Source organism: Nomascus leucogenys, chromosome 21 (assembly GCF_006542625.1).
Source record: "Nomascus leucogenys isolate Asia chromosome 21, Asia_NLE_v1, whole genome shotgun sequence".
NCBI lineage: Eukaryota > Metazoa > Chordata > Mammalia > Primates > Hylobatidae > Nomascus > Nomascus leucogenys.
Window position 1 is genome coordinate 781416 of NC_044401.1, and position 15373 is coordinate 796788.

Consider the following 15373-nt stretch of genomic DNA (forward strand, 5'->3'; position numbering starts at 1 on the left):
GGCACCCCTTCTTTTCATCTTCATGCTGACCATAGCCCTCACATTAAAAACAGTCTTTGTTCAGACTGGCCACAACACAATTGTTTCAGTTTTAGCTTTATTTCATAAAATACTTTCATGCCCTCTACCCTAACTCCTTGATTCAAATCACCTTGACTGTACTGGATGGAATGTTAGGCCATCTCTTCCACAGGCCATCTATTGAGTCAACTAGTTTCTTTCAGAATCTAGGTGAAATTCAAGAGTATCATGATCAATCTCCTGAATACTGATATATAAGTAGTGGAATCATCTCCTTTTAAAAAGTTTCATTAAATTAAATATGACTCAAATGACAAATAAATGTAGTAGAACCATGTTATTTTAGATTACTCTAAGGGACTGGATAACACCTTCTACTGTGGTCAAGAGTGATGAAGCCTCCACTGTTAAAACCAACATCTGTGGAGATTTACAAAACCAAGAACCCAGAGCTCCTGTAAGAAATCTGTTAGAGTGAATGGCAAGAATCATGAGACTTTTCTAGACAATTTTGAAGAGCTCCAGATATATTCTACAACCTTCCTCTATAGAACACTCAAGCAATTCTCATACCGAGGATGGTTAAGACTTTCTTATCATCAAGATCTCTCCTTGTGGAGCCCTTTCAAGGTAAAAAGCTAGGCTCAGACAAATTAAATGTTTAATACAATTGTGAATTCCTTAAATTAGTTTTCATCCAAAATCACTGCCTCACAGTAAATAAGAAAAAAAAAAGGTCATAGATTGCTTCTGGCTCTTTTTGTCAATAATCTTAATTTGTATTGGGGTTATTTCCCACTTAAAAAAATTTTTTAATTATTTAAAATGTACCATATATAACATAAAAACTAGAAAATAAAACATACACAGAAATCTGTAATTTTGCACAACCAAATATTTCATGGGTCAAAGTTTAAACTTTCAGATGAAGTTTTTAAAAAAGCAGATTTATGAACTAAAAAGTAGCCTATACTCCTGAATTCAACCATAACAAAGGGACTTAATCTAATTTAATATCACTGGGTCCTTCTATAGATTTTTACCTGTAGAAAATAAGACAAAATTGATTATTTAGCAAAACTAGTCTCTTTTTATTGTGTAAACAGGTAACAAGATAAAATAACTATATAACTCAGAACTTTAAAGTTTCTCATGTTTATGCTAGACGTATTGTATTTTCAGATAATGCATGCTTTCTAAATTGTGTTAAGAAAAATCCTTAAAACTATTCAGTCAAATCAGGCCAATTATATATCTTGTTGACAATTTTCTTCCAATAATAATGTGTATCTAAAGGACACTAAATGTCTTATCTTGGAAAGAATTGTCCTCTTATTTCATCTGGCTCTTACTATCTTTTAGGTCTTGAATGTTAACTTCTTCCAGAGGCCTTCCCCAAATCCAGATTATATGCCCTAGTTATATACTCCTGATGCCACTTTCTACTTCCACTAACAAAGCATTTAAATACACTATACTGCAACTGTCTAGAGGTCAAAAATAAAATTAGAACAGCCTCAAAGTGGTAGAGAAATCAACCCTTCAGATTAGGCTGCAGTTGTAAACAAGGTGGGGTGGGCAGAGGCAGGAGGGCCATAAGTGAGAAACTCCCTTGTGAAGGAGAAAGGCTTTTTGCAAAGGCTTCTCAAAGTAGTGCAACAGCCAAACAGGACAGTAAGACTGACTGTATGCTGTGATTTATACTGATCCATTCACTTTTATAATAATATATAGGATAGTTTAAAAATTAGATGAGTCAATTTAAGAAAAAGGGTAATACACACTTTATTTTAAAGATTCACAAACTGGATAAACCTCACCTGTCATAGGATCAAAGAGCTGATTAGCTTCTAAGTCTGTGAAAGTACTACTACAGACAGGACATTTGAAGGAAGCCCGGTTGGTCGAATCTCTCTCATCGGTCTCAATCCTCCTTCTCATGTGGTCCAGTTTATATTTTACCACATTAACAAGAGTACGATAATTGATGAAGTAGTAGTTATGGCGAGTGGTTTTCCCGTCTGCAGCAGTCTCTACCCTCATTCTGCATTTGATAAACTTGTCTCCCTTTAAATTATTCAAAACTGATCGAAGTTGCTTCCGATCAAACTTGAGCAGCTCCAGCATATCCTCCTCTTTCACACAGGGGTTCCTGATCAAGATGTCCAAGGCCAAGGCATGCTCAATGCCATAAAATCCCCGGATCACATACTTGGCTAACCGCTTCAATGCTGCTGGAACTTCAGTGAGGACATCTGGGTCTGCCATCTTTAGCAACAAACTCCAACTTCAAATATACTGAATTCAGAAAAAAATAGAAAATTAGCCAGGTATAAGAACATGGTAATCATATCCACTATCCTTGCAGTGCCAGAGAAGTACCCAAAGAGTTTAAAAAGATTTCTAATACCTAAGCATTTAACGGAGCAGAAGATTTTCCTCCAGAATGCACAAAAGATTACACCCAAAAAGCTGTATATATTTCTTAAATGGCTACTTTTATGCTCTATAGTGTCTTTGATTAAAAAGTAACTTATTATTTATAAAACAATATATTACATCAAGTCTACTTTACTTCAGAAGAGAAACACAAAAAAAGTTACATGAAATGCTCACTATTCTTTGGGAATGCTGGAAACCCTGAGAAAACTAGCAGTTCGCATTTCCTAAAAGTGTTTTTGTTTCCTTTCTTGAGTAAAATTTTTCTACCAAGATTCTAGGATGTTTTACATAGTCATGCTTTCACAATAAAATCACAACAAACAAATAAACACATGAGTAATCACCACCTGGGGTGTCTGACAAAATCATTAACTGTTGTAAAACTGAAAGTAATGCTTAGATCCATATAGTTTTACCAACCTTGAAAAATTAAATCTGATAATCAAGGAAAGACCATCCAGTCCTTAAAAAGGTAGAAAATGAGGGAGAGAGAGCAGCCCAAAATATTCTTAAATACTGGATCCCTTGACAAAGCAGAAACTAAGTGTATCTCATTTCCATACCATGACCCAGAAAGCTGTCTTCTCAAAGCCCACATTGGCATGTGGTTTACTTAAAAAACCTGGGCTTCTGGAGGTAGAGGTTGCGGTGAGCCAAGATTGTGCCATTGCACTCCAGCCTGGGCAACAAGAGCGAAACTCAGTCTCAAAAAAACAAAAACAAACAAACAAACAAAAAAACCCCCCACGAAACTGGGCTTTGAAATTCAGAGTACACAGCCTGTGTTTTGGTAACTACGTAATCCTGAGCAAATCCCTTAAACAATTTCAAGCCATGTTTTACTCTCTAAGAAATAAGGATAGTATCAACTACCTCAATGGAGTTGTTGTGATTAATAAGAATGTAATTAAAGTGCTTAGGAAGGACAGCTTCCATATCAACTTAATATGTTCCAAACTAAAAATGGCTAGACTATCCACACAGATTAAATCAAGTTAAATGTCCCTAGCCCACAGGGAATTTGTTTTTCTTTTAATAGAGAGAGGGTCTTGCTCTGTTGCCCAGACTAGAGTTCAGTGGTGTGACTTGGCTCAATGCAGTCTCAACCTCCTGGGCTCAAGCAATCCTCCCACCTCAAACTCCCCAGTAGCTGAGACTACGGGTGGACACCACCATGACTGACTAATTTTTGTGTTTTTTGTAGTGACAGGGTTTCACCATTTTGCCCAGGCTGGTCTTGAACTTCTGGGCTCAAGGGATCCACCCACCTTGGGGGCTTCCTAAAGTGCTGGGATTACAGATATGAGCCACCACACCCAGCCCACAGGATAACTTTTTTTTTTTTTTTTTTTTGGAGACAGGGTCTCGATCTGTCACCTAGGCTGGAGTGCAGTGGCGCAAGGTCCGCTCACTGCAACTTCTGCATCACGGGTTCAAGCGATCCTCCTGCCTCAGCCTCCTGAGTTGCTGAGACTATAGGCGTGCACCACCACGCCTGTCTAATTTTTGAATTTTTAGTAGAGACAGGGTTTCACCATCTTGGCCAGGCTCCGTAGGATAATTTTTAACAGAGACATCCCACTGAACTATTTCAATGGAGAATCATATAGTTATGAATACTAGTTTCAACAAACCCTTTTATTTGAAATCAGTAGTTATCAACCCCAACAGATTTAATACTCTTTTTATAAGAAATATTTTTATATCCACAGTACCATACTATAAGGAAACTCTATACACCAATCTATAACCAATCTATGCATATATTTTGTGGGGAAAATATATAAGGCCCTTCCTGTAATAAAGGAAAAGGAAAAGTCAGTCAAAAGAAAACATGTGCTTTAGGTTATAAATACTCAGGTATGACTACATATTGTAAGATAAAACAAAGTAGTACCTAGATCCAAATCTGTGAACCTAGAGCCTTCCTGCTACCCCAGGGCTTAAGGATGCCCGGCAAGTGCCTGGGCTTGACACCAAAGTAGTACCACAGCATACTACTGGACACACTTTTCTCTCCTTTTCGGTTTGGTCTATACATTGTACTTGAACCCAGTTTTCGTTTTTTTGTTGTTTTACATCCTCAACAGTTGTCAGAACACAACATATGGCTTCAGAAACATTGAACAAAGAACAGCAGAAAAATGTCAACATAACCTGTTTCCAGGATTATTTCCTACTATTGTATTCTCCTTCCCTGCCCCATACATGCCATGCCCCAGACTAATAGTTCTCAAGCCTGGTTGTAAGGCAGAATCATCTAGGGAAGGTTTTAAGAATACTGACCCTGGGCCCCACTCCTAAAGGTTTTGTCTCAGGTGGTCTGGGGCGGCCAGATTAGGCATCACACAAATTTTTAAAGCTCTTTAGGTGACTCTACTATGCAGCAAAAGTCCCTATTACATATCCTGCCAATGCTCATCCTGCATGGAGAGGTCCCTGTGCCACTTATTGCTCAGCCTGTTTCCTTTGCCTAAAACACCCTAGGGAGCTGTGAAGACTAAAGTAAGGGAGTGTTATGAGGACTTTACAATCCAACAGTTTTGGGGTTTAAATCTCAGTTCCAGTATTTCTTAGACCCTCTGACCCCAGAAAATTCTCAGACTCATTTTCTTCATATATAAAAAGTGATTAAGCCAAGTGCAGTGGCTAATACCTGTAATTGCAACACTTTGGGAGGCCGAGGTGGGGGGACTGGCAGAGCCCAGAAGTTGAAGACAAGCCTAGGAAACACAGTAAGACCCCATCTCTACAAAAATTTTAAAACTTAGCCAGGTATGGTGCCATGTACCTGTAGTACCAGCTGAGGTGGATCAATTGAGCCAGGAGGTCAAGGCTGCAATGAGCCATGATTGAGCCACTGCACACCAGCCTAGGTGACAGGACATGACCCTCAAAAAAAAACAAAAAAAAAGTGATTAACGGTGCCCTGCTCACACAGTTAATGTATGAACACAGTGAGATAATTAATGCAAAGTGTTCTGCTTTCAGGGCTGGCATAAGAGTTCAATTAAGTACTGGCATTCATAATAAATCCCCTATTTAGAAAAATGACTCTTATACCAATATGAGGAATGGACTCAAGTGAGTGAAGGTGGAGGCAGTGTGGAATATCGGGGGTATAAAATCTAAACTAAGAAGGCAAAATAATTGCAAGAAGAGAACAGAATGAATGAAAGTTATTACAGAAAAAAAAATCAAAAGGACCCAACAAAATATATTGGATACAGAATGCGAGAGTAGGAAAAATCTTAAATAGCTCTCTGTTTTGAGCCAGCGTAGCTAGGAAAAGTACTGCCATGAGAAATAGGTGACCCCTGACGAGGAGCAGATATGGAAGAAATGAGGAATCACTTTTAAAAGTGTCTTTGAGGAAATACCATAGGATATTCCTCTGAATATGCCCAGCAGGTAGCTGAACAAATGAAACTAGAGCTCAGGAATGAAATCAAGCTGTGCCACCTTGTTCAAAATCTCCGCATTCTAAAAGCCTCCTTCCTGACCACTACCTTCTCTCCTCCATCACTTCCCGCTCATGCTGAATCTCCTTACTCAATCTCTAGAGGTCTTAGGTAAGAGTTCTCAAACTGGCAGCCCCCCACGCATTGTTTCACCCAAAGAATGTTTCAAAAATTTTCTGAATTAGTTGTCAACATTTAAAAATTGTAAGGGTTCACATAAATTTCAACTTCCAGCTCCTCTTGCAAAATTGGAAATATCTGAGGGAAAAGTGAGCCCATGTTCCCACATGGAAACAATAAGCTGAAGCCGAATAGCAGCTGACGTTATTAGGGAAGGAGTATGGCTGGTCTCTGGAGACTGCTGAGTGTGGGACCTCCTAGGACCTTTGTTTCTTCCTTTGATCTCCGTAGTCCATGAGTCAGATCCCAGACTCACCTCCCTACTCCAGTCCAGACCCACGTGTATTTTAATTATATAAACATTTAAGGTCTACTGTGCACCAGGCACGGAGCTAGAGAAACAAAGTTGAAAAGAAGGCACCCTCTGCCCTCTGTCTACCCTGTCAGCCTCATATCCAGCCACACCAGCATATTCTCAATTCCATGAGCCACATGTGCTTTCCCTGCTTCCCAAGGCTTTGCACATGCTGTTCCTTCTGCCCCTACAGCTAAGCCCAAACCCCCTTCTCCTAATCATCCTTCAAGTCTGAAATGACATTTCCTCATAGAGGCCTTCCCAGACTCCCCATTAAGTAGCATAGAATCATCCCCTTTCACATGTTCCATGGCTCTTCCCCCTTCTTGTACTTTCTCCACGTCTATCTCTAAGACCAGACTTCATCTTGTTCACCAATTAATTTCCAGCATCTAGCACAGCCAGACAAGTACTTCCATAAAACTTTCCATATGTCTCCTAGGCACGTTTTGTTCCAACATGGCTCATCTTGCCAGCTTCCCCCCGCTTCACTTCCTCCACTTTTGCTTCCACAGTAGAATCGGACAGGCTATTGGGCACTCTCTTCTTAAATTTAAAACAGTTTTAAGCGGGAGGTGAGTGGATCAAATTCAGGATGCTAAAAGATTGTGCTGACTGCAGAGTGGAGAAAAATCGAGAAAAGTGGATGCCAAGAGTCCAGTTAGATTACTTCAGTAAATCGCCACTCCAGTTCTAGAACAACTTGGGATTCTACACATCTAACTGCGGTGTTCTGTTACCACATTTCATGGCACTTTCCACGCCTTCACACACATAGCGGCAAACTACCGCGAAACCTCCAGACCCAGCTGCCCTCCACGAGACGCGTTCGGTGATATGCACTCCTCCCCACTGTGAGACTCCGAGACCCCAAACTCCCTCGGACTCTCCCAGTTGGGTCCAGGGCCACACTCGGCGCAGACAAGCCCGCCCTACCCGAGGTCGCACACGGGCCGCTCTGGGGTCAATGGTTCTTTGGAGGACCAAGAGGACCAAGGCAAGAGGGTAATTCATTAGGGGAGGATAGTTAAGAGGGAGCGAAAGGAAGAAGAAATCATGAAATGCAATGCCCCGCCAGGGAACTCCGAACAAGGAACAGGGAACAAGGTTTACCAAGGCGAATCTTCGAACACTCCCACTACAGCTGCCCTCAGCGCTTCAACTACCGGCTTAAATGAGCCACGCCCCTTGCGCGACAAAGAAAACGCACTATTCCTGCGACCAGCTGGGGAAGCACCCCGCTACCTTTTACCAGACCAGCCAATCAGTTCAGTGAAGCTTTCGATCAAGACAGTCACGCTCCGAGTGGCCAATGAAATTGAAGGCTCTGCCCTCCATGCCCAACTCTGATTGGCTTACAATCCCGGAACAGGCGTTAACCCAGGGAAGGCAGTGGCAAGATGGCGTCCCTGGATCGGGTGAAGGTACTGGTGTTGGGAGACTCAGGTGAGCGGCTTACCCCACCTCTGGGGCTCCAGACACTTTTGAGTTACGTAGTAACCCTCCCCTTAACTTCCTTCCCTCAACTTCCTGGGTCCTCGGCCCGTGGCTGAAGTCCCTCCCAGGGCCTGAAGACTACACTTCCCAGGGGACTTTGCTCCGTGTGACGACGCGGCGGCGGCGGCGTCGCGCGGGTGGGGGTCGCGGAGCCCGGGTCTTTTTTTTGCCTTCGCGGCTTTCCACATCGGTCTGCCAGGCGACCCCAGCCTAGAGTGTATTGTCAATTCTTTTATTTAAAAAAAAAAAAAAAAAAAAAAAGGCAGGCATTGAGTATTGTATGGGGTTCTATGTTAAGGGTACAGAAGTTAGTAGGACCGTGCCTTGAAGAGATTTTGTTCGTTAAGGAAGTCAAACGTGCACTGAGAAACGTGCACTGGCAAGCGCTTCGCGTATATTAACTCATTTAATTCTGAGATCAGTCCTGCTATCCCATTTTACAGATGAGAGTAGTGAGGCAGAGAGATGTAAATGACAGAATCCTTTTGAACGCAGAGTCCACGAACTTAAACGCTAAGTTATAATTATGCAGTGACATATTGGGTAGTGGTCCTGTTTTATTCTTAACTGAGTTTAATTTCCTGGTTTTCGTTTGATCTTCATTGAAAACCTATTATGTCCTAGACTGTACAATAGAGAAATTAAAGTAAGAGTTTTATTCTGAAGCAGCTAGGATTTAACGCTGAGCCCAATTTAATCCTAGTGTTAAAATTCTTTTTTTTTTTTTTTTTTTAATCTCAGTAGATGCAAAAAAAAATTCTTTTGATACCTGGGACATTTGAGAACTACAGCTGACGTCTGGATTTCCAGCTCCCACCTCACTGCCCTTAATCTTTTCTTCCATAATCCGCAATTCAGCTCTCCTTAGTAACTTCAATAAATGCTCACCTTGCATTTTATAGAAGCGCTCTTCTGGAGTTGGCCTAAGAGCATGTGTTGTGAGCAAAGACATTGTGCTAGATGCTTGGAGGTGGAGAGGCTTGAAAACTTAACAGAAACTAAATAAAATTGTGGGCAGCAAATATAGGTTAAGAATTATTTGCATTATGAAATATTTTACAGAGAGCATTATTTAATATTCCCCTAAGAAAGTTGCCTTTTGAAACTCAATGAACATAATCACAATTTGTGTCGACTTCATTTCCATCAGGCAGCTTGAAGTGGTGCCGAAGTTAATTTAATAAAATCACTTAGTTTTACAGATGAAGAAAGTAATTGTGGCCTAAAGGGACTTGGCAAGAGTATCACTGAGTAGAATTTAGAATCCAGAACTAACAGGCTTCTTCCTGATATGTTAAGTGGGTGTTTTCTGTCCTCTATAATTCCATTTTCTATTGTATCTAACAATCCCTTCATATTACAAACTACTGCAACTAGTCAATTTATTTTCTTTCCAACAGGCACTGTATTAGGTTCTGGAGTTATAACTGTGGAATTAATGCATCATATAACAGGGATAGAATTAGCAGCTACATTAAATGTGGAAAAAGTAATCAGGCAATTGATAAGCTTCCCTACTGCCCCCCTCCCCATATGGTTTAGTTGTAAAGCAGAAGACACAGCTGTGATGGCCAGGAAAGTGATTGATGTTGTCACACATTCACTAATGTTAACCTTTATGTGCAAAGTTAGTTACTGTCTTTTTATCTTTTTAAAAGGTAATTTTGTCAGTCTCCTTTTAACTGCGATTTAAAAGTACACAGTCTGGCAGTTTAGAATACACTTTTTACACTTCCTCGGCCTTTGTTTCAAACCTGAAAGTTTATTTTTAAATGAAGGCCATTTCCCTCATCAAAATTTGAGGGTTTCACAAATATATAAAGAAATGACTTAGCCAGACAAGGTGGCTCTTGCCTGTAATCCTAGCACTTTGGGAGATTGAGGCGGGTGGATTGTCTGAGCTCAGTTCAAGACCAGCCTGGGCAACATGGCAAGACCCTCTCTCTACCAAAAACAATACGGAAAGTTAGCCAGGCATGGTGGTGTACACCTGTAGTCCCAGCTGCTCAGGAGGCTGAGATGAGAAGATCACGTGAACCCAGAAGTTTGAGGCTGCAGTGAGCTAGGATCGTGCCACTGCACTCTAGCCTGGGTGATAGAGTGAGAACCTATCTCCAAGAAAAAAAATAAAAAGAAGAAAGAAATGAGTTGATATTTGGAGATTTGTTTTCTATCCTATTGAGATATTTGGTAATTTGGTAAGGAACCCCAAAAGTCTCACTACCATACGGTTTTCTCTTTCTTTCAGAGATTAGGGACTAGTATTTGTCAGCTGTATTTGGAGCTGACATTTATTTATATTGGGCCTTTCTTGCCGCCAAGCAAATCAAGTGCATTCTTTTGATCAAATTTAGTTCTAAAGGTGAAAAAATAAAATCAGAATGTCCCAAAATTCTTAAAGAAATGAAATCAGCCATTATTCCCTAGCACTTCAACTGTTCTTACTGTTTAGGGTTTCATCCTGTGTTAGCTAATACTTATCACCCAAAGCAGTTAATTCATGGAGAGCTATATAATTTTACTGCCTAGAAATGTTTACCCTAACACAATTAAGCTAAACGAGGCCTCAAGTGTTGCATCAAGCTGATAATTAAGTGGATAGATACATTCCTTGAACATAAACAAACCTATTTACAAATACAGAATCAACGATATATCCTAAAAGTTACAGATGTTAGATACAATGCAGTAAATTCAATGACAAATATAATTTTGAATATTTAAAAATCTTAAATGTTTCTATGTAAAAAAATTAATAAAAGTGAATCCTGGGAAAATGTTTGATTCAATTACACATACATAAAATGATTAATATATTTAATAGATAAAGAGCTCATGTAAATTAATGACACTAAAACCTGGTAGATAAAAGTACAGAGCAGATCAACAGAGAATTTATGAGAGGAAAAACAACTGATTTGCCAGAATAATCATAATGATAATCTTTGATCTTTATCAGAAAGTAAAGAAATGCAGACTAAAGTAAGCTGTCACTCCCCCAATGCCCCCCACCACCGAGACGGACTGTTGCTCTGTCACCCAGGCTGGAGTGCAGTGGCACAATCTCAGCTCACTGCAACCTCTGCCTCCTGGGTTCAAGCGATTCTCTTGCCTCAGCCTCCCAAGTAGCTGGGATTACAGGCATACACCACCACGCCCAGCTAATTTTTGTAATTTTAGTAGAGACGGGGTTTCACCATTTTGGCCAGGCTGGTCTTGAACTCTTGACCTTGTGATCTGCCTGCCTCCGCCTCCCAAAGTGCTGGGATTACAGGCATGAGCCAACGCGCCTGGCCAAGATGTCACTTTTATTCCTTTATCAAGTTAACAAAGATGAAAAGCCAACTACATGATACTGTTGAGGTGCAACAAGACCTGCAGGCTCAAGTGTATGGCTGGTGGCAGTATAACCCTATGAAAGTTATTTCTCAATACATATCAAGAAGTTTAAATGTTTCCTTTTAAGTACTGAGTTTACTTCTGGGAAGGTATACTAAGGACATAATTTTAATTTTAAACAAAGGTTTAAACAGAAATAACCTTTCACTAGCATATCAAAAATTTCAAAACACCCTAAATATCTAATAATGGAAGAATGATTAAGTAAATTTTTATGCCTACTCTCTGAAGTACTATGGAGATACTTTAAATGTTTATGAAGATTTTGGAATAATATGGAAACTTTTAATAAATACTAATTAAGGTTCTGATCTAAGTACTAAAGATAAAAAAGATGCATAAGAACCCTCAAGGAACTTAAAATTAAGGGGGCGGTTCCAAGATGGCAGATTAGGAACAGCTCCAGTCTACAGCTCCCAGCGTGAGCGACGCAGAAGACGGGTGATTTCTGCATTTCCAGCGAGGTACCAAGTTAATTTCACTGGGGCTTGTCAGACAGTGGGGGCAGGACAGTGGGTGCAGCCCACTGAGTGTGAGCCAAAGCAGGGTGAGGCATCACCTCACCCGGGAAGTGCAAGGGGTCAGGGAATTCCCTTTCCTAGCCAAGAGAAGCAGTGACAGACGGCACCTGGAAAATTGGGTCACTCCCACCCTAATACTGTGCTTTTCCAACAGTCTTAGCAAACAGCACACCCGGAGATTATATCCCTCACCTGGCTCAGAGGGTCCCATGCCCACGGAGCCTTGCTCATTGCAAGCACAGCAGTCTGAGATCAATCTGCAAGGGGGCAGCGAGGCTGGGGGAAGGGCGCCTGCCATTGATGAAGCTTGAGTAGGTAAACAAAGAGGCCAGGAAGCTCGAACTGGGTGGAGCCAACCCCAGCTCAAGGAGGCCTGCCTGCCTCTGTAGACTCCATCTCTGAGGGCAGGGCATAGCCAGAAACCTCTGCAGACTTAAATGTCTAGCAGCAGAAACCTCTGCAGACTTAAATATCCCTGTCTAACAGCTTTGAAGTGAATAGTGGTTCTCCCAGCATGGAGTTTAAGTTCTGAGAACGGACAGACTGCCCCCTCAAGTGGGTCCCTGACCCTGAGGAGCCTAACTGGGAGGCACCCTCCAGTAGGGGCAGACTGACACCTCACACAGCCAGGTACCCCGCTGAGAAAAAGCTTCCAGAGGAATGAATGATCAGGCAGCAACATTTGCTGTTCAGCAATATTCGCTGTTCTGCAGCCTCTGCTGCTGATACCCAGGCAAACAGGATCTGGAGTGGACTTCCATCAAAATCCAACAGACCTGCAGCTGAGGGTCCTGACTGTGACAAGGAAAACTAACAAACAGAAAGGACATCCACAACAAAACCACATCTGTATGTCTCCATCATCAAAGACCAAAGGTAGATAAAACCACAAAGATAGGGAAAAGACAGCAGAAAAGCTGAAAATTCTAAAAATCAGAGTGCCTCTCCCCCTCCAAAGGAACGCAGCTCCTCTCCAGCAACGGAAAAAAGCTGGGTGGAGAATGACTTTCACGAGTTGAGAGAAGAAGGCTTCAGATGATCAAACTTCTCCAAGCTAAAGGACGAAGTTCAAACCCATTGCAAAGAAGCTAAAAACCTTGAAAAAAGATTAGATGAATGGCTAACTAGAATAACCAATGTAGAGCAGTACTTAAAGGACCTGATGGAGCTGAAAACCATGGCACGAGAACTACGTGACGATTCACAAGCTTCAGTAGCCGATTCGATCAACTGGAAGAAAGGATATCAGTGATTGAAGATCAAATGTATGAAATGAAGTGAGAAGAGAAGTTTAGAGACAAAAGAGTGAAAAGAACAACCAAGTCTCCAAGAAATATGGGACTATGTGAAAAGACCAAATCTACGTCTGATTGATGTACCTGAAAGTGACAGGGAGAATGGAACCCAGTTGGAAAACACTCTGCAGGATATTATCCAGGAGAACTTCCCCAACCTAGGAAGGCAGGCCAACATTCATGTTCAGGAAATACAGAGGACGCCACAAAGATACTCCTCAAGAAGAGCAACTCCAAGACACATAATTGTCAGATTCACCAAAGTTGAAATGAAGGAAAAAATGTTAAGGGCAGCCAGAGAGAAAAGTCAGGTTACCCATAAAGGGAAGCCCATCAGCGAATCTCTCAGCAGTAACTCTACAAACCAGAAGAGAGTGGGGGCTAATATTCAACATTCTTAAATAAAAGAATTTTCAACCCAGAATTTCATATCCAGCCAAACTAAGCTTCATAAGTGAAGGAGAAATAAAATCCTTTATAGACGAGCAAATAGAGATTTTGTCACCACCGGGCCTGCCCTAAAAGAGCTCCTGAAGGAAACACTAAACATGGAAAGGAACAACCGGTACCAGCCACTGCAAAAACATGCCAAAGTGTAAAGACCGTCAAGGCCAAGAAGAAACTGCATCAACTAATGAGCAAAATAACCAGCTAACATCATAATGACAGGATAAAATTCACACATAACAATATTAACGTTAAATGTAAGTGGGCTAAATCCTCCAACTAAAAGACACAGACTGGCAAATTGTCAAGACCCATCAGTGTGCTGTATTCAGGAGACCCATCTCACGTACAGAGACACACATAGGCTCAAAGGGATGGAGGAAGATCTACCAAGCAAATGGAAAACAAAAAAAGGCATGGGTTGCAGTCCTACTCTCTGATAAAACAGACTTTAAACCAACAAAGATCAAAAGAGACAAAGAAGGCCATTACATAATGGTAAAGGGATCAATTCAACAAGAACAGGTAACTATCCTAAACATATATGCACCCAATAGAGGAGCACCCAGATTCATAAAGCAAGTCCTTAGAGACCTAGAACGAGACTTAGACTCCCACACAATGATAATGGGAGACTTTAACACCCCACTGTCAACATTAGACAGATCAACGAGACAGAAAGTTAACAAGGATATCCAGGAACTGAACTCAGCTCTGCACCAAGCAGACCTAATAGACCTCTACAGAACTCTCCACCCCAAATTAAAAGAATATACATTCTTCTCAGCACCACATCACATTTATTCCAAAATTGACCACATAGTTGGAAGTAAAGCAATCCTCAGTAAATGTAAAAGAACAGAAATTATAACAAACTGTCTCTCAGACCACAGTGCAATCAAACTAGAACTCAGGATTAAGAAACTCACTCAAAACCACTCAGCTGCATGGAAACTGAACCTCCTGCTCCTGAATGACTACTGGGTACATAATGAAATGAAGGCAGAAATAAAGCTGTTCTTTGAAACCAATGGGAACAAAGACACAACATACCAGAATCTCTAGGACACGTTTAAAGCAGTGTGTAGAGGGAAATTTGTAGCACTAAATACCCACAAGAGAAAGTAGGAAAGATCTAAAATTGACACCCTAACATCACAATTAAAAGAATTAGCGAAGCAAGAGCAAACACATTCAAAAGCTGGCAGAAAGCAAGAAATAACTAAGATCAGAGCAGAACTGAAGGAGATAGGGACACAAAAAACCCTTCAAAAAATCAGTGAATCCAGGAGCTGGTTTTTTGAAAAGATCAACAAAATTGATAGACCACTAGCAAGACTAATAAGAAAAGAGAGAAGAATCAAATAGATGCAATAAAAAATGATAAAGGGGATATCACCACCAATCACACAGAAATACAAACTACCATCAGAGAATACTATGAACACCTCTACGCAAATAAACTAGAAAATCTAGAAGAAATGAATAAATTCCTGGACACATATGCCCTCCCAAGACTAAACCAGGAAGAAGTTGAATCTCTGAATAGACCAATAACAGACTCTGAAATTGAGGCAATAATTAATAGCCTGCCAACCAAAAAAAGTCCAGGACCAGATGGATTCACAGCCGAATTCTACCAGAGGTACAAAGAGGAGCTGGTACCATTCTTTCTGAAACTATTCCAATCAATAGAAAAAGAGGGAACCCTCCCTAACTCATTTTATGAGGCCAAGATCATCCTGATACCAAAGCCTGACAGAGACACAACAAAAAAAAGAGTATTTTAGACCAATATCCCTGATTAACATCAAT

General features: G+C 40.9%; 2 protein-coding genes across 3 annotated transcripts in view; one reads left to right on the forward strand and one right to left on the reverse strand.

Moving 5' to 3' along the window:
* The window catches only part of GTF2E1 (general transcription factor IIE subunit 1), a 38023-nt gene extending 30427 nt beyond the window's left edge, over nt 1–7596 (reverse strand). Inside the window, exons 1-2 of one of the 2 annotated variants that reach the window (XM_003261874.2) lie at nt 7513–7596; nt 1842–2319 (exon numbers count right to left, since the gene is read on the reverse strand). In XM_003261874.2, coding sequence (XP_003261922.1) covers nt 1842–2289 — 448 coding nt within the window. In that variant the 5' untranslated portion in view covers nt 2290–2319; nt 7513–7596. The remainder of the gene's footprint in view (nt 1–1841; nt 2320–7512) is intronic. The other variant, XM_030801714.1, reaches the window with a different exon arrangement.
* A 30-nt stretch (nt 7597–7626) lies between these two features.
* Nucleotides 7627–15373, forward strand: part of RABL3 (RAB, member of RAS oncogene family like 3) — a 56130-nt gene continuing 48383 nt past the window's right edge. The window contains exon 1 of the mRNA XM_003261873.2: nt 7627–7845. Coding sequence (XP_003261921.1) covers nt 7800–7845 — 46 coding nt within the window. The 5' untranslated portion in view covers nt 7627–7799. The remainder of the gene's footprint in view (nt 7846–15373) is intronic.